Source organism: Rattus norvegicus, chromosome 7 (genome assembly GCF_021556685.1).
Source record: "Rattus norvegicus strain SHRSP/BbbUtx chromosome 7, alternate assembly SHRSP_T2T, whole genome shotgun sequence".
In the NCBI taxonomy this organism is placed as follows: domain Eukaryota; kingdom Metazoa; phylum Chordata; class Mammalia; order Rodentia; family Muridae; genus Rattus; species Rattus norvegicus.
In genome coordinates, this window is record NC_141540.1 from 80,345,300 (window position 1) to 80,363,586 (window position 18,287).

Sequence of the window (18,287 nt, forward strand, 5' to 3'; positions counted from 1 at the left end):
CAGTCTTCTCCTGACTGCTTTCTGATCAAGATGTAGAACTCTTGCCTCCAGCTCCAGCTCCATGTCTGCCTGGATGCTGCCATGCTCCTGCCATGATAATAATGAGCCTCTGAACCTGTAAGCCAGCCCCAATTAAATGTTGTCCTTTATAAGATTTGTCTTAGTCATGGTGTTTCTTCACATCAATGAAACCTTAACTAAGATAGAAGTTGGCCGGACCTGAGGTATTGCTGTGATAGGCCTAACCATGCTTTTGTTTGGAGGAATGCAGATTTGGGGACTTAAGATTTGGAAAACAATAGAAATCTTAAGTGGAGCTTAATTGGAATTCTAGTAGGAATATGGAAGGCATTGGTGCTGGAGGTGATATGAATTGTGGGGGCCTGGCTCTAGAGCTTTCAAAGGAGAACAGTGTTAGTTTGTGGCCTAGATACTCTTTGTGGTGAAGTATATGGCTGCTCTTTGCTGTTGTTTGAAGAGCATACCTGAGGCTAACTAAGTCTAAGATGAAGAGAATCAGATTAATTGCATTGACAAAGGAAATCTCAGAAAAACCCAGCATAGACTTTGTCCTCTGGTTAATGTTTGTGAAGAGCATTTTGATCAAGCATAGTAAGATTAAAAAGGGAAAAAGACCAAAATGTTTGGTTCAAGTAATAAAGGGGTACTAGGAAGTGAAATAGAACTGAATCCTGTGTTCAAGGACATAAACAGATGAAGAGAGTGGTGATCTCAGGACAAGATCCCACCCAACTATGCTTATTGTTTGTGTTTGCAGTTAAACAAGGAATAGTTATGTTACGGTATGGTATGGTATGGTATGGTATGGTATGGTATGGTATGGTATGGTATGTGTTATGTTTTATTACCTGCTTTATTTTTATTTTTATTTTTATTTTAATCTGGAATGAACTACAATGCAGAAATGGAGGGCTTACTTATGATCCAGATCTTGAGGCTTACAACAAGACTTTTGATCCAGATCTTGAGGAATAATGGCCATGAAAAGCTTAGATCCAGACATGATGGTCTATACCTTTAACCCCAGGAGACAAAGGCAAGCAGATCTGTGAATTCAGTACCATTCTGGGACAGAGCAAGTTCTAGGTGAAGAAAATCTTAAGTCCAGAGTCATGGGATACCTGACAAGGCAAGCTGCCAACAGGGAGCAGAGCCAGCCCAAGGAAAAGAATTGTATTGTGTATTGCAACCAACAAAGCTGAAAGGGGCTGGACATCAGACATGGAGGTACAGAGTTTTGACTTTGCCTCGATGATCTTTGGTCTTGCTTTGGTCCAGTAGTTCCTCACTACGATGTTTTGGAATGATAATGTATATCTTTTGATATTGGACGTATGTGATCTGCTTTTGATTTTGATTTTATAGGGAATGACAATTAAAAGATTGCATAAACTTTGGACTTTTGGATATTGTTAAAACTGCAGTAGACTATGGGGGCTTCTGAAGTTGGACTATGCTGTGACTATTATGGTCCCCATAGCCTCATGGGTTTGAACAAGCCTACAGGGGCCATGGAATGGGATGTGGTGGTTGGAATATGCTTAGCTCATGGGAAGTGGCACTATTAGGAGGGCGGCCTTGTTGGAGTAAGTATGGCCTTGTTTGAAGAGGTGCATCACTGTAGGGGTAGACTTTGAAGCTCTGCCCATTGTGTGAGATCCAGTCTTCTCCTGACTGCCTTCTAATCAAGATGTAGAACTCTCAGCTTCTCCTGATCCATGGCTGACTGAACGCTGCCATGGTTTCTGCTATGATGATAATGGACTGAACCTCTGTACCTGTAAGCTAGCCCCAATTAAATGTTGTCCTTTATAAGAGTTGCCTTGTTTATGGTGTCTCTTCTCAGCAGTGGAACTCTAATTGAGATGATGTATAATATTTAATAAGTTTTAGACTTTTATTTAAAAAAGATTTTTAACCCCAATTACAACTGCGGGCTTCATAAAAATTGAAAATTGAAAAATTGTCTCAAGGCATTATTTACAAATCACAAAATTCCACGTTTTTCTTATGCGTAATTAGTAACGAAAGTAAGCCTGTATAATAATAGCATAATATAATATTTTGTTCTTCTTGAAGTAACTTCAGATCTGTAGTTTTATCTATATATGAAAAACATACTTCCTCTAGGCTCATTCTTTAGTATATACTCTTCAGTATAGCTCAAGCCACAGATAAGCTAAGAATACCTGAAGAAACTATGCACACTGGTTTTGTTTTTTGTTCTTTTGTTATTGTTTTGTTTCTTTGTTGTAGTTGTTAATTTGTTAAAGTTTCATTAATATTTTTATGTATGATAGAAAAAAACTTAGTCATAACATCTTGTCTAAACTATACAAAGGCAAAATAACCAAGTAAGACCTTTTAACAAGTCAGTTTGCATTAACCGATGCTAGGATTCCTTCAGTGGGTTTTTATGGATGAGAACATTAAAGATGCAGATGTCTAGCTCTTCTTCCAAGGGTATCCATCCTAGGATGCCTAGGGCTCCCGCTATGTAGTGTATTCTTTAAAGGCCAGTCACTCTGGTGAGGAGTAGAATTTGAGCGCTACTCTCTAGTAATGCATCTGGAAATGCACTGTGTGCCTCCTGTGTTCTCCCAGATAGACAATATTTATAATTTAAGGGTAAAATTTAGTGTGTGGCTTCCTACCCACCCACCTTGGGAGCTGCATTTCTGTAATTATTCCCCAGAGCTTTCCTAAGAGCAGCAAATCTGTCTTATCTGTAGTAAAAGGAGCTGGGAACTAAAGATAGCACTCAGCACTGTGTTGTCTGCCTATTTACCCACTAAAGGCAAAGAAGAGTTTAAATTACTAGCCATGTAAATGTCATTATTAAACAGGAAAACAAAAAGTTGGGTCAAAGGATGAGTGGTAAGCAGCTGGAGAAGAGAGTGGAGACAGTATGGTGTGAGCAACGATTCACACACAAGGAGAGAGCAGCTGAGGCAGGCTGAGTCCCATACAGTGCATCTATAGTCGTTCTGAGCAGCCACTGGAAGGAATATAGCCTGTGCCCCCTCTGAGTTACTGTCTCAGGTGAAGTCATCTTCTCTCCAACAAGTTTATGTCTAGAAACTTGTAAAAGTCACTGACTGTACACTGTATCCTTTTAGAAAGTAAAAGTCACTGCAAGACAGGCACTCAGCCTCTGACCATGTTGTCTATTTTTTATTGTAACACATGCCTAAAGTTTGGGAGTTCTCAAAAATATTTACATTTACTTACCTAATTAAGTCTCTCTCTCTCTCTCTCTCTCTCTCTCTCTCTCTCTCTCTCTCTGTCTCTCTGTCTCTGCCTCTCTCTCTCTCTCTCTCTCTCTCTCTCTCTCTGTGTGTGTATGTGTGTGTGTGTGTGTGTGTGTGTGTGTGTGTGTGTGTGTGTGTGTGTATTTTAGTTGTGGAGTCAGAAGACAATTTGTAAGAGTTGGTTCTCTCTTCCCACCACATTGAACTCTGGTGATCTTCTCATAGTAAATGCAATTTTCCTACTGAGCCATCTTGTTAGCCCCATCTCAACTTTTATGATTCTTTGTTTTAATTTAGGTGTTATAAAGTTATTCAAATTTTAGATTATTGAAATTTTTTAAATTATTATTCATCAACAGCTTACAACAATGTTTGGCACAAATAGTTATTGTGATTGCTGCTATTTGAACCTAAAGACAAAATTAAAGAATTTGTATAAAATGTCATCAAAGAGTAAATCTTTACAAGTGTGTGTCATTGTTCGTGTTCTGAGTGTTTGCCTCTGGCTAAACAATGGCTAAATATCTCACTTATTCTCTAGTTTTCATTTTACAATCTTTTCAGCAGTCAATTATCCCTATTTTCATAATGAAAAAACAGTATTTGGAAAGGTCAGAAAGTGACCTTTGTGGTTTTGACTTAAACCCACATTGACATGGGTCTAGCAGTCACTGACTGAGTGTAATGGCTCCATTTCAGGATTGGTGTCTAAGCCAGGAAAGTCTCTCAGCACAGTTTATTGCTTCATAGGGTTGTTTTGTCTGTCTGTGTTTGAGAAAAAGGTCTCACAGTGTAGTTCAGGCTGGCCTGGAACTTACTCTGCAGCTGAGGCTAACCTTGACAAATGGTAATCTTCCTGCTTACTCTCAGGAGCTTCTAGTGAGATGGCTCCCAAGGATTGTTGTAAACATTGCTTTTTAGTTGTTGGCTCTAATCGTTATCAGTAATCAGAGTTCTAGTTGGTCCAAGAAGGCAGGAGAAGAGTGTTTAGCAAAGAGCAAACCTTCAGTACATGTTCGGCAGTGTTAGAAGCTATTGTCTGGATGTAGTGATAAAATTAAGATATTTTGTTAGAACCTGAAAACACAAACAAAGCACTTTGACAGTGTAAACGAAGGTTGGCTTTTTATTTCTTTCATTTATTTTTGATTATTTCATACATGAGTACAATGTATTTTGATAACTCCTCCATCTCTCCCTTGACAAGAAATACAGGCACGTACAGCGATTTTGATCCTTCATTTACTTCCTCAGTACTTTTCAAGATAGAAAACCTGTATATTCTGGTACTTTCCACATGCAATATAAAATCAATTTAAAAGATGCACAATATTCCAAGCCAATTTTCATCATGACCACTCTTGCAAGACCATTGTGATTATCAGCCAAAAGTTCCCAATTTTCTGAGATTCAGAAAAATAGGTAATATTTACAATTATTATCTTAGTCAGTAACTTATGTAACAGGCAGGAAAACGATGACACCAAATACCTAGACTATCCACATATGTGCATGCGCGTATGACCATATACCATATATATGCATGCATGCATTACCACAAGTGCACCCAAAATTAAATCTCTAGGAAAAATATTTAGTAAGTTATTTATGCCTAACACTGGGCTGTAGTAGAGCACAGAAATATGTTTAGATAGAGTGGTTTTGGTCTCTCATCTCCTCAGTGCTTATCAAGATAGAAAGGCCATGTAGTGCTGCTTCACTCTGGGCTATGCTACAGCAGCATCACTTCCTATAGCCACACCTTTCTTTCACAGGACGGTGACCCTATAAAAGCAGGAGAGAGTGACTGTAGTCTATGATGATGCTCAGGAATTGCTGCTTTGGGTCCTCTTTACACCATGCAGACTAGGATTCTGCCAGCAACAAACAACTGTTTATTAGCTGCTCTACCTTTACATAACAGTTCCTCCTGAAGTAGTGAAATAAGTGTTTCAGGATATAGTCATGTATATTCAGAGTGTCTCGCTGAAGGGGAGAGAGAATGAATTGAGGAAGTCAATGGTTGGTCTGATTTGGAGCATTGCTTTTTTTTGAGGGCCATGTAACAGACTTTCTGTCTGGCTCTATAGATGAAGAATCTATGACAGAAATTTTGGGGAGGAATTTATCTCTAAAAGCTGCTAAACCAGAAGCACAAAAACTCAAAGTTTCCTCCGTATAGTAGGGCTAATAGTATAATTGTACTTAGTGACTGTCTTAGGGTTTTACTGTTGTGAACAGACACCATGACCAAGGCAAGTCTTATAAACTTCAGCATTTAATTGAAGTTGGCTTACAGGTTCAGAGGTTCAGTCTATTATCATCAAGATGGGAGCATGGCAGCATCCAGACAGGCATGGTGCAGGAGGAGCTGCTGAGAGTTTTACATTTTCATCCGAAGGAAGCCAGGAACAAACTGGGCATCCTCAGGCAGCTAGGAGGGGGGTCTCCAAGCCCACCCCCACAGTGACACACTTCCTCCAACAAGGCCACACCTTTTAATAGTGCCCTGGACCGAGTTTATGCAAACTATCACAGTGACACTGTGAGAAAATAGATGAAATATGTCCCCAGAATCTATCATCATGTGGCGCAGGAAGTTGTGACTACTAGTGTTGGCACAGTCTTGTTATTAATATTGTATAACTACCATAGGGAGCAAAGCCAACAATTGCCACTACTAGTTGGTCGGATGGGAAAAGTGCCAATAAAGAGAAAAGATATGCAAATTTTGTGGATTCTGACCTGGGTAGTCAGATAGTATTTCTAAGGAAGTACAATAAAAGAAATGTATATTAATATACACGTTAAATTTGAAGCAAATATGAAAACAACAGACTAATCACTTAACAGACAAACATGCAGGTAAAATAGAATCATTGGGATTCTCTGGCATAAGAAGAGGTTAGTTGGAAACTACAGGAGGCATGGAATATATAAAACTAAAATCTAAAAGACAGTCTTCCAGACAGGTGGAGAGGAGAGGATTGTTTGAGGAAGGAGAACGACGAGAAAGAAAACCATGCGACAGTAAAGAGAACAGCTCAATGTGAGGCAGGGGCTAAGACTTGGGGCTTCTTAGTGGATGCGTCTAACAATCTTTGTCTTTTATCCATACTGAGGAAAAGAGCAGCACCATGACAGGAGTCTCTTGCCACTTGCAACCTCAGCCCTTGGCACAACCTCTCTTAATTGCCCTTTACTTAAATAATATATATACTGCCAGACCTTGTTAAACAGCAAACAATGACATGTAACTGGCATTTTCAACTTTACTTTGGTTATAGAAGTAGAATAAATGAGCAGGCAAGGAGAGGAAGGAACAGAGCCCAGTACTTGGCTACAGCTAATCAACACTCACGGGTACATACACTGTTTTAGTAACAAATACATTGAAATTTAAATAATTTTGAATTATTTCCTTTTTTGTTTCCCACATAACTATCATTAGAACTAAGTTAAATTAATTCAGCGTGTTATTTTTCGATGAATGTCCATGGTTTTTATTATCCCAACTTAATAACCTTTATTAAAGTAACCTGTAAGCAGTCTAAAAGAAGAAAGCAAGAAGAGGTTCACACATTGCTTACCAACCAGCAAGTGAAGATTTCTGCCTTCTCACTAGTTTATACGCATGCCCTGGAGGTCCCTGCTAGTGATCCTCGAAAATGATGGCTGGGTCTGGAGCCTGTGAATGTCCAGGACTTGTGAGAACTGTAGGCCTGGAGAAAACTGAAAACAGGAGAGGTGGCTCAGCAGTTAGGAGCACTCGCAGCTCTGCCTGAGAGCTCCACCTCTGCTCCCAGAAACTAAACAGGACCCTCACTACCACTGCAAACTCCAGCTTCAGGGAACCCAATGTCCTCTTCCAGCCTTTACAGGCACCCACACACATGTGGCACACACACACACACACACACACACACACACACACACACACACACACACACGTACATTTTTAATTAAAGGAAATGAAAATTTTCAGGTACTGTTGAAGACCTAGTTAACCAAACATTCTGGAAATAAGTCTGAGTAATCTGTGATTTAATGTGTTCTTGAGGTCATTCTCATGCAGGCAAAATTTGGCAACTTTTGTTATGAGAATTAGTATTTGTCTTCTGCCTTCTCACTACTGATGTAGGTGTGTAAAAGCATGAGTGCTGTGCATTTAGTTCAATACTGGCTTCACAGCTTACTGCCAGCAAGGACCTGTCTTTGTTTAAGAATAATTTTGTCTTTAGTTATCCTGAGGAGTATTTCAAGCCTGAGTATAGTATATTTAAAAGTCTCAAAATGAAATTTAAGATCACTGTAGCTAAAGGATTAAGGTAAAACAAAAAGGCGAACGTTAGATCTACATCTTTAGGACCTTAAAGAAGAGGACACAGCCTTGATGCTGGTTTAGGAGCTGGGATTTGCAAAGATCAGAGCCACATTGGCTGCCTTGTGGAGAGGTTCGAGGCTGAACTGTGGCCGTTTAGTTGTCATTGTGGTAGAGGATCAGAGTGACATGGCTTAGAAGTCAGGAGGAGGACACTGGAAGCCTATGAAGCGCCTTTTAAGAGTGATCTGTAAAACAGCAGCATGCTCGCTTGGGTGCCGTTAGGATACATGTGAGCGTCCTCGTGAAAGTTTATAATCATCATCTGGCAATAAGCACACTCTACTGAAAGAGGGGGCATTGAAGGAAGCAAGCTTGAAAGAAAAGATTAAGATACTTGGTGGCATAAACCATGACACCTGAGCCTTAGTAAGGTCCCAAACAAAAATACTTAATGCCTCAAGTTTATGTTAGAAATTTTTAGTACAGGAAATATACTAAGCTCCAAACAAAACAAAAAACCCAAAAAAAACAAACAAGCAGCAGCAACAATAACCTCTGCCCATGTTCCTTTTTTGCTTCCTGCATAGTTCGTTGTGTCATTCCTTGAATCACTCCATCCTGTGACTGGATTAGAGAAACTCTAAACACCATGCACTAGACTAAAAGGTGGCTCACCTAACTCCTGTAGGTCAACTCCAGTCCCACTAGATTTCCTAACGCTGAAAGACTGATGTTCTGCCCAGTGAGGCACCATTCTGAAGCAGCAATGCAGAATCTTTGCAAGGCTGAGTGACTTGGGATCTAAAAAGTAAGACAAAGGCCATCAGGTTGGCTCCACAGATAAATGTAATAATGACCCTGCTGCCCTGCTGCCAGGCCTGATGACCTGTGTTCCATTCCTGGGACATACATGCTAGAAGAAGAGAACTGACTCCTGCAAGTTGTCCCAAGTTGTCTTCTGACCTCCACACACATAAATGCAAAATATGTAAAAGGAAGGAATTGTGTTCATTTCTAACATACTGACAGTCTTCCTTCATCATAATTGTCCCAGAAAACAAACTTATAATAGGAAATTATGATTGAAACATTGACTAGATGCACAAATATTAGCTAAGCAAATATTCTGAAATGTATTTATTAGCATGGTTTTAGGTGAACATTATTCTCTCTATTGGTTGGTTGTGGAAATTCTAATGTACAGACTAATTTAAAGTAAAATTACCAGCATAGTTCAAAGAAGCAAGGAGGATGTGACTATAACGGTGACCACAGAACTGCTTAGCTGTTCTGGAGTTATTTCGTCGTCTACAGGCATACCTGAATCCCTTCTGATGAAGTGAGGCATCCTGGACACTCATCATCATCCACGCAGGCTCCCTGCCAGGCTGAGCTCATAGCCTCTCTGGCTTCTCATTTATCTCCTCCAAGACTTGAGCTGTGATGATCCTTGACATAAAAAAATCATATACAAGCAAGCATGCGTGTGTGTGCACTCATCATTTAGAAGTAACCTCAGTATCAACAAAAGTGGCGCTAGTGAATACTTTTAGGTCCACATTTGACATGTGTGGTTTAGTGTTGGAGTCACTAGTTTGTGACATTTTTGGCATTCCCTTCTTGACTGGGGTTTGTATTGCTGTTGCTTCTGGTTTATCTGTTTCTGACATTGAGCCCCCTTTTCTTTCTAAGCACACAGTGTGCCTTAAAAAGCACAGTCTAGGCCATGTTGCTAGAGTTCCTGAATCCCATAGGCCATCCTCTTGTACTTTGTACTCACCAGAGGATAGACAGCAATCCATCCTTTTCTGATGAAAGTTTACTCTTTTTTCCCATTTTTTATTGGATATTTTCTATCTACATTTCAAACCCCCTATCCCATCCCCCTACCACCATGAGGGTGCTCACCCACCTACCCACCTTCTCCCTCCAGCCCTGACATTCCCCTACACTGGGACATCAAGCCTTCACAAGACCAAGGGCTTCTCTCCCCATTGATGCCCAACAAGGCCATCCTGTGCTACATATGCAGCTGCAGCCATGGGTTACTAGATGTGTACTCTTTGGTTGGTGGTTTAGTCCCTGGGAGCTCTGGGGTGTCTGGTTGATTGATACTGTTGTTCTTCCTATGGGGTTGCAAACCCCCTCAGCTACCTCAGTCTTTTCTCTAACTTCTCTATTGGGACTCTGTTCTCAGTTCAATTGTTGGCTGTGAGCGTTCGCCTCTGTATTTGTCAGTCTCTGGCAGAGCCTCTCAGGAGACAGCTATATCAGCTTCCTGTCAGCATGCACTTCTTGCATCCACAGCAGTGACTGGATTTGGTGACTACATGTGGGATGGATCTCCGTGTGTGGCAGTCTCTGGATGGCCTTTCCTTCAGTCTCTGCTCTGCACTTTGTCTCCGTATTTCCTCCTGTGAATATTTGTTCCCCCTTCTAAGAAGGACTGAAGCATCCACACTTTAGTCTTTCTTCTTCTTGGGCTTCATGTGGTCTGTGAATTGTATCTTGGGTAATCTGAGCTTTTGGGCTAATATCTACTTATCAGTGAGTGCATATCATGTGTATTCTTTTCTGACTGGGTTACCTCACTCAGGATGATATTATCTAGTCCCATCTATTTGCCTAAGAATTTCATGAAGTCATTGTTTTTAAAAGCTAAGTAGTACTCCACTGTGTAGATGTACCACATTTTCTGTATCCATTCCTCTGATAAGGGATATTTGGGTTCTTTCTAGCTTCTGGCTATTATAAATAAGGCTGCGATGAACATAGTGGAGCATGTGTCTTTGTTATATGTTGGAGCATCTTTTGGGTATATGCCCAGGAGTGGTATAGCTGAGTCCTCAGGTAGTACTATGTCCAATTTTCTGAGGAACCTCCAGACTGATTTCCAGAGTGGTTGTACCAGTCTGCAATCCCACCAACAATGGAGAAGTGTTCCTCTTTCTCCACATCCTCGCCAGCATCTGTTGTCACTGAGTATTTGATCTCAGCCATGCTGACTGGTGTGAGGTGGAATCTCAGAGTTATTTTGATTTGAACACTTCTTTAGGTGCTTCATGGCCATTTGATATTCCTCAGTTGAAAATTCTTTGTTTAGCTATGTACCCCATTTTTATTGGAAAATTTTTACTTATTTACATTTCAAATGTTATCCCCTTTCCAGGTTTCCCAACCATACACCCTCTAGCCCATTCCCCCTCCTCCTCCTTCTATGAGGGTGTTCCTCTACGAAGCCACCCACCCCTCCCTGCCTCCCTACCCTGACATTCCCCTACACTGGGGGGATCCAACTTTGGCAGGACCAAGAACCTCTCCCATTGGTGCCCAACAAAGCCATCCCCTGCTACATATGCAGCTGGAGCCATGGGTCTGTTCATGTGTAGTCTTTGGGTAGTGGTTTGGTCCCTGGGAGCTCTGGTTGGTTGGTATTTTTGTTCTTATGGGATTGCAAGCCCCTTCAGCTCCTTCAGTCTTTTCTCAAACTCCTCCAATGGAGACCCTGTTCTCAGTTCAATAATTGACTGCCAGCATTCGCCTCTGTATTTGTCATGCTCTGGCAGTGCCTCTCAGGAGACAGCTATATCAGGCTCCTGTCAGCATGCACTTCTTGACATCAGCGATATTGTTGGGATTTGGTGGCTGTATGTGTGTGGGCTGGATCCCTAGGTAGGACAGGCTCTGGATGGCCTTTCCTTCAGTCTCTGCTCCAAACTTTGACTCTGTATCTCCTCCTATGAATATTTTTGTTCCCCTTCTAAAAAGGACTGCTGCATCACACTTCGATCATCCTTCTTCTTTAGCTTCATGTGGTCTGTGGATTGTATCTTGTGTACCCCATTTTTAATAGGGTTATTTGATTCTCTGAAATCTAACTTCTTGAGTTCTTTGTATATATTGGATATTAGCCCTCTATCAGATGTAGGATTGGTAAATATCTTTTCTCAATCTGTTGGTTGCTATTTTGTCCTAATGACAGTGTCCTTTGCCTTGTAGAAACTTTGCAATTTTATGAGGTCCCATTTGTCCATTCTTGATCTTAGAACATAAGCCATTGGTGTGCTGTTCAGTGAACTTTTCTCCAGTGCCCATGTGTTCGAGGCTCTGCCCCACTGTCTCTTCTATTAATTTCAGTGTATCTGGTTTTATGTGGTCATCCTTGATCCACTTGGACTTGAGCTTTTACAAGATCGATTTGCATTCTTCTACATGCTGAGCTCCAGTTGAACCAGCACCATTTGTTGAAAATGCTGTCTGTTTTTCACTGGATGTTTTTAGCTCCTTTGTCAAAGATCAAGTGACCATAGGTGTTCATTTCTGGGTCTTCAATTCTATTCCATTAATCTACCTCCCTGTCTCTGCACCAATACGACAGTTGTTATCACTATTGCTCTGTAATACAGCTGGAGGTTAGGGATGGTGATTCCCCCAGAAGTTCTTTTATTGTTGAGAATAGTTTTCAATATCCTGGTTTTTTGTTATTCCAGATGAATTTGCCAATTGCTCTTTCTAACTCTATGAAGCTAGATGAGTGCTGCAAAGTTCACTGAAGCTGGTCTGGCAGCTGCGGCATGGAGCTGCTAATCCAGGCATCTGAGGGAGCAGTAGGAATTACATGATGCTTGTACCTTACAAATCATTTTGCATGGCTTGTGTAATAAATGCTCAGAAATGTTGAAGGCAACAAACCATTTCTCTTTGTCCAACCAACAGTGGACAAATGTAAGGCAACTTCTATAAAGCCAATCTCCAAGGACAAACTAATAGCTACGAGTAGTAAGTATCTGTTAAGAAAAATGTTGAGTAAACTTCAGGGAGTTGCGTTCTGTTTCCCTCTTTGGGCTTCATCTAGCAGACTTTCCATGTTAGTTTGAAAGTCAGATTTTCCTAGATATGAGACTCAGAGGTAATAACCAGACTTTAGCCAAAGTAGGTAACTTTAAAGCATATTCTTAATTCTCTGAAAAGAATTAATGACTTATTTTTATTTTAATGTTATTTATAATAAAGTTTTAAAGGTAAATTATGATACATATTGTTTTTCAAAGTATGACTCTAACCTATTTTATACTAATAGCCTGAGATATTATTTATCTTCTTAGAATGTGTTCATTTAAACATATTCTATGCTTAAACCCAACAGTTTGTAGTTTTATATAGATAAATTTTTATTCAAAGAATGATTTCATGTTAAGATTAGTTTTTCAGGATTGCTTTTATTTTTATTTATTATTTTTGTGTGTGGTATATAGGGGAGTGCTTGTGCATGAACCTGAAGGGACATGTGTTTTTAGACATGCATGGAGAGTCAGAACAGGACATCCAGTGTCCTCTTCTACAGGTGCTACCTGTGTCATTGCCCTGAATCAGCTGCTCTTGAGGAACCAAACTTCCACTTGGTGCCAAGGTGTGCTAGTCTGCCTCTGCCCTCCAGCGCTCAGGACACAGACATGCTCAGCCAACCCTGGCTGATCCATGGATGCTGGAGACCAAACTCAGGGCTCATGCTTGTAGAACTGAGCTCTTTCCCCGGCGTGACTTTTAGAGGCAAAATGAGATTTATTTTTTAATTTCCTCATGGTACTAAAGAGTTGGCTCATCAGTTAATAATACTTGTTGCTCCTACAAAAGGCCTGAGTTTGGTTTCCCAAACCCTGTGGCAACTCACAACCACCCATACCTCCACTTCCATGGGATCTCAGGCCCTCTTCTGACCTCTGCATGCAGTAGGCACACATGGTACATATGCAGAAATTCAGGCAAAATGTTCATATGAATTAAACAAATAATTGGAAGTTTTCTTAAGTGTGATTTTTTTTTTTACTTTTGTGTTCCTATTTCATAAAATACAGCACAGTTTCTTTTTAAAAAATGTTAGCAATTACTGGACCTTTAATAGAATGATGAAATCTAAATTAATACCTGAAGTTGTGTGTAAATGAATGTCTCTAATATTTTGTTATGGAAGGTCTATGTTTATTTATAAACCAGAGAAAGCCAGAAAAAGGCTCAAACAGAAAGGAGTTGCAGAGAAACCTGTCACTGCCCATCATATTTATATAGAGAAATAATTGGCTTTCGTTAGTTTTGTTGACCTGAGACAGTGAATAATAAGGATCAATCCTAGTATAAATATATATGAGTATCTTTTAAATTAATGAGCTGTGTTCTCTTCAGAACTGAATACTGGTAAAGAATTGAGAACAAATCCTTTTCAGGTTGATCAATAATGTGTGGCCTAAGGAAAGTAAACAGAAAATTACCAGCATAACATGATGTGCAGAAAAGTGTTTTCCTGAGGCTGGAAAATGGCTCCAGGGTTAAAAGCATTTGCTGCTCTTGCAGAGGACGTGGGTTCGGTGCTGCACCTAAATGGCAGCTAACTCCAATTCCAGGGCGCTCTACTCCATCTTCTGCCTTTCACCAGCTCTGCACAACCAGACACACAAAAGAATATACATGTTTTTCTTTTTTTTCAAGAGTTACTTAATAACAAAAAGAACATAGAAACTTATTTTTAACAGTTTTCCACTGATCCAAAATTAAAATCGTCAAAAGTACGAATGTTGCCTTAGTTCCTAGACTTCTGCTTCAGTCCTTAATGTCATGTTTTTTTCCATCTTGTAGCTTTTGCTAAGTTTTTAGCTTTATTTTTCACTTTCTTAAAGTCCTTCAACTCTACCTAAAAATTAATAAAGTACCAGAAATCCTCACCTTAGTCACTGTTCTCTCCTTTGATATCACTGTGAGCTGCTCATTCTCATTAGCATTTAGTTTTCTAAACTTTCCTACTATCATAGCTTCCCCTTTCTTTCCTTCAAAGCCCTTGCTTAGCTCCTTGGAAACTGAAATATCTCTAGTTGAATAGGTTTTTTTTTTCCTTCAAAGTCAGTGTACTTTCAAAACTATCAACTCATATCCCTTTTTAAAAATTTATTCCAAATGTCATTTTTGCAACTTTTGACTACTTGCATGAACAATATTCGTCTTTCGCCTTCTGTAGAATTTACCACTATTGTGGTTTTCAAGTCTCTGAAAACCTGTTTCTCTTCCCTATAGTCATATCTGTTCTTCCTACCCTTATGTGTTCATTGAGCTGTCTTCTGGACCTTTCGCATCTCTCTTCTTTATACTGTTAGCTGGCCTGCTTCAGCCATCCTCCTGTCTTCATGTGGCCCTTCTTGTTTAAATATTTATTGACTCATCTTTTTAGCCTGGACTAGTGCCCTAAACATTTGACCTGAGAGTCCAGTCCAGCTTCCTCCAGGACCTCTCGGTCAGGAGATGACATCAGTTCCAGTGTTATTTCCTAACTCCACTCCTTGAGCAAATACTTTGTCCTCTAGAAACATAAAGCATTTATAAGATACGAACTTCCCTATGGCACTGTGTAGTGTGGCCAAGCCACACTATTCATCTTTGAACTATGCCATGCTCTCTTGCTTTTGTGTCATTATTTATAATATTCTCTTCGCTGTGTGTCACCATTCTTACCCATGGTTCAAAACATATGTTCATTAAGCTTTGTTGATCTCTTATTTTCAAGTCTCCCAGCAGTAAAATCTTTTTAGTGCTGAGTCCTGTGTCTTCCCTCTGAGTGTTTCTCAGAGGAAACTTGGACTGAAACTCTAAGTGTTTCAGTCACTTACTGCTCTATATAATGCTCTATATAATGACTCTTTGGTCCTCTTTTTGTTCCCTCACTGCAGAGCCACAACTACCAGCAGCCCAAATGGAGTCTACACACATTAGAGAAAGACGTTCTTCTGCATAGATTGTTAGCAATAAACATTTGCTTCCAATAGGCTGACTAGAGAAAACTGTTTGAGTGGAGAAAAAACAAATCAAAACATTGTTTGTTCCCTTCAGTTTCAGCCCCCTTGTGCAGGAATGTGGAGCACAGGCACCAGTTCAACCCCCACTCATTCCCTTGGGACCTGACATCAAGTAGGTGCATGTGAGGTATTAGCTACAGGAACCAGTTAATTTGCGCCAAGATGTTTACTGTAGTTGAAATTAGCTGAATCAAGAAATGTTTTATGGCCAATTATTCAAGGGAGAACAGAGAAAATTAGGTCATGTCTCTAAGGATAATAAAATATTAGCTGATATTAAAAAATGTAATGCTTATAAGATGTCATAATAAAAACATTTTATAATCCTCATTGCTTTGTTCTTAAGTTAATGATGAATGAGAACAATGACACTTATTAAAATTTGAAGATACTAAATGTAGTTTTGTGGGATTTTGGTATTGTGTGTTTTGTGTGTATGTATATACACTTCTGTAAGTTACATGTACATGCTAGTGCTCATGCATGTATATGCACATAGACCAGAGGCCAAAATCAAGTGCTTCTCTCTACTGCTCTCTACCTTTTTTTTTTTTTTTTTTTTTTGAGACAGGGTTTCTTACTCTCAGTTCAACTAGGAAGAGTGGCCAATGAGCTCAGGGATCCACTTGTCTCCACCAACCACCAACCCCAGATTTGCACTACCAATGTCCAGCTCACATGTGTGTTCTCAGGTCCTCATACACTTAGCCAACCGTGCCACCTTCTCATCCCAGGTTTTGTCCTTCCTATCTTATCTATCCATAGACCGACCTACCTACCTACCTACCTAGTGAAAGAACACAGAGGGCATCTGGGAAAATGTATCAGTAGAAGAGATGATACTGGCAGTTATCATCTGAGAGTGGCCAGTGTTAGCCGCTGAAAACATGGTGGTCTAGCAACTTGGGAGTCTGAGACCAGAGGATTACCTCATTTCATAGCTTAGGGTCAGCTGGCCAATGGAGGATGGCCACGGCTGAAATGATAGTAAGGAAAGGAAGAAGGAGGCAGAAAGGGGCCCTGAGAATATGTAATAATATTAATCACAAGTTCATTTTACCTCCATTAAGTAACTGTTTATAATCATGATAGAGAGAGGAAATATTTTTCTAATAATTTAAGGAAATGTTTATAAATTCAAAAATATAGAGATAGACTAATTTTAAATAATCATAAGCGTTTGACTAAGGAGTATTCCTTATTTTTTTTACTGATTTAGCCTTTACAAAGGTCTCCTTTTAACGAGGGCATTTATCATCTCAGAGATCAAATACTGGCACTAGACTCTGATCTCTCCAGAAGCCTTTGACTGTGTCTTCAGAAACGAGATACTCACACTAAACCCCCAAGTCTTCTGGTAGAAGAACCTGTGCAGTTTGTGTTCTCATGGTCTGGGATCTCAGTTCTGGGTAGCGCATTTAATAAGAAAAGCATTCCAAGCTGTAATTCTGTTCTAGTGAATCTGGGATTTACTCTCTGATTTCAGCCTGTACAGCTTCTAAGATATGTAACCGCCAGGCTCGGTTCTGCCTCAAGGTACATGGCTTGGTCCATCACCCTTATGCCTAGATCATTCATTGTGGGTGACTTGGTTTCATTATTCGGGGTTCAGCTCAATTAACCCCTCCTCAGAGACATCTCCCTCAATTTTCACCTAAACCTTCTAGACCATCATTATCTATTTTATGTGTATTTTTCCTCATCACTTACCACTAGTCGACATGATCATTTGTTTATATCTTACCCCATGGAATCATAAATGAAAGTGCCATGTGTCCCCTGCCACATCTCCCATGCAGAGCTCAAAGTTACCACACAACAGTTACAAAATAGATTTTAAGGGGATGATCAGTCCAATAATATAAATCTTAAACTTTAAGCTTCTGTCATGACTAAAATCAAAGACTTACTATGAGAAATTTTCGATATACTTCAGAGAGGTTTCCTTCAATGCTTGACTTTATCAGGGTTTCTGGACATGTTGAAAGTTGAAACCAAGAATGTGTGTGTTCTTGTTTTCTTTTATTTTTGAGATCCTAATACAATTATAAATCATTTCTCCTCCCTGTTCTCTCTTTAGACCTTTCCACATACCCCCACTTGGTCTCTTTTACCTTTATGTCTGCTTTTTCATTAATTATTATTACATGTGCTTACACATGTATCTATATAGTATATTCCTCACTCTAGCTGTTCAGTATGTGTAAAGTCACTCACACACTGTCAGAGTTGACTGTTTGATACTGGATAGTCAATCGATGTGCTCCTGGCCTCAACCCTAAACAAGGAAGCCACAGCAACTAAGGAATGCTTCAAGTAGAAGACATAGTTTTCACCAAAGAAAAGGTCTTTTTTTCTACAGAAGTTTTAGTGTATTGAAATTTTGCATACAGCTTAGCTGTTGGGAAAGGAATTTCAGGAATTCTGGGAGTCACATGTGTCCCGTAGTTGATCTCAAGTAAACTATTCTGAGACCACTGAGCATTTCTTCTTGCCATGAGACTCAAGACTTGAACCCTTAAAAGATTTATCACTAATGACCATAATCAAGACAGATTTTTTGACCAAAAATCTTTGCTCCTTAGCTCAATGCTCTTGCCCAACCTCGGGACATGCACTTTCAGGAACACACACATATCCCTCAGAGCACTGAGCATTCTGTACTACTGCATTGTATAACTTTGATATAACATGTTCATACCTAGGACATCCGACAATATAAAGATCTTAAATCTTAAGCTTCTATCATAAGTGAGATGAAAGAATTACTATGAGAAATTTAGTTTTCCATATGCATTAGAGAGATTTTCTTTAATACTTGATTCCACCTGGCTGGGTTGGCATTAGAGTGGA

The 18,287-nt window shown here is 39.8% G+C and overlaps 1 protein-coding gene across 50 annotated transcripts in view; it reads left to right on the forward strand.

Moving 5' to 3' along the window:
* The window catches only part of Rims2 (regulating synaptic membrane exocytosis 2), a 520,587-nt gene that overhangs the window by 422,072 nt on the left and 80,228 nt on the right, over positions 1–18,287 (forward strand). For 19 of the 50 annotated variants that reach the window (XM_087555415.1, XM_087555422.1, XM_087555424.1 and 16 more), the window contains one exon: positions 15,469–15,546. In XM_087555415.1, the coding sequence (XP_087411541.1) occupies positions 15,469–15,546 (78 nt within the window). 50 annotated transcript variants of the gene reach the window in all.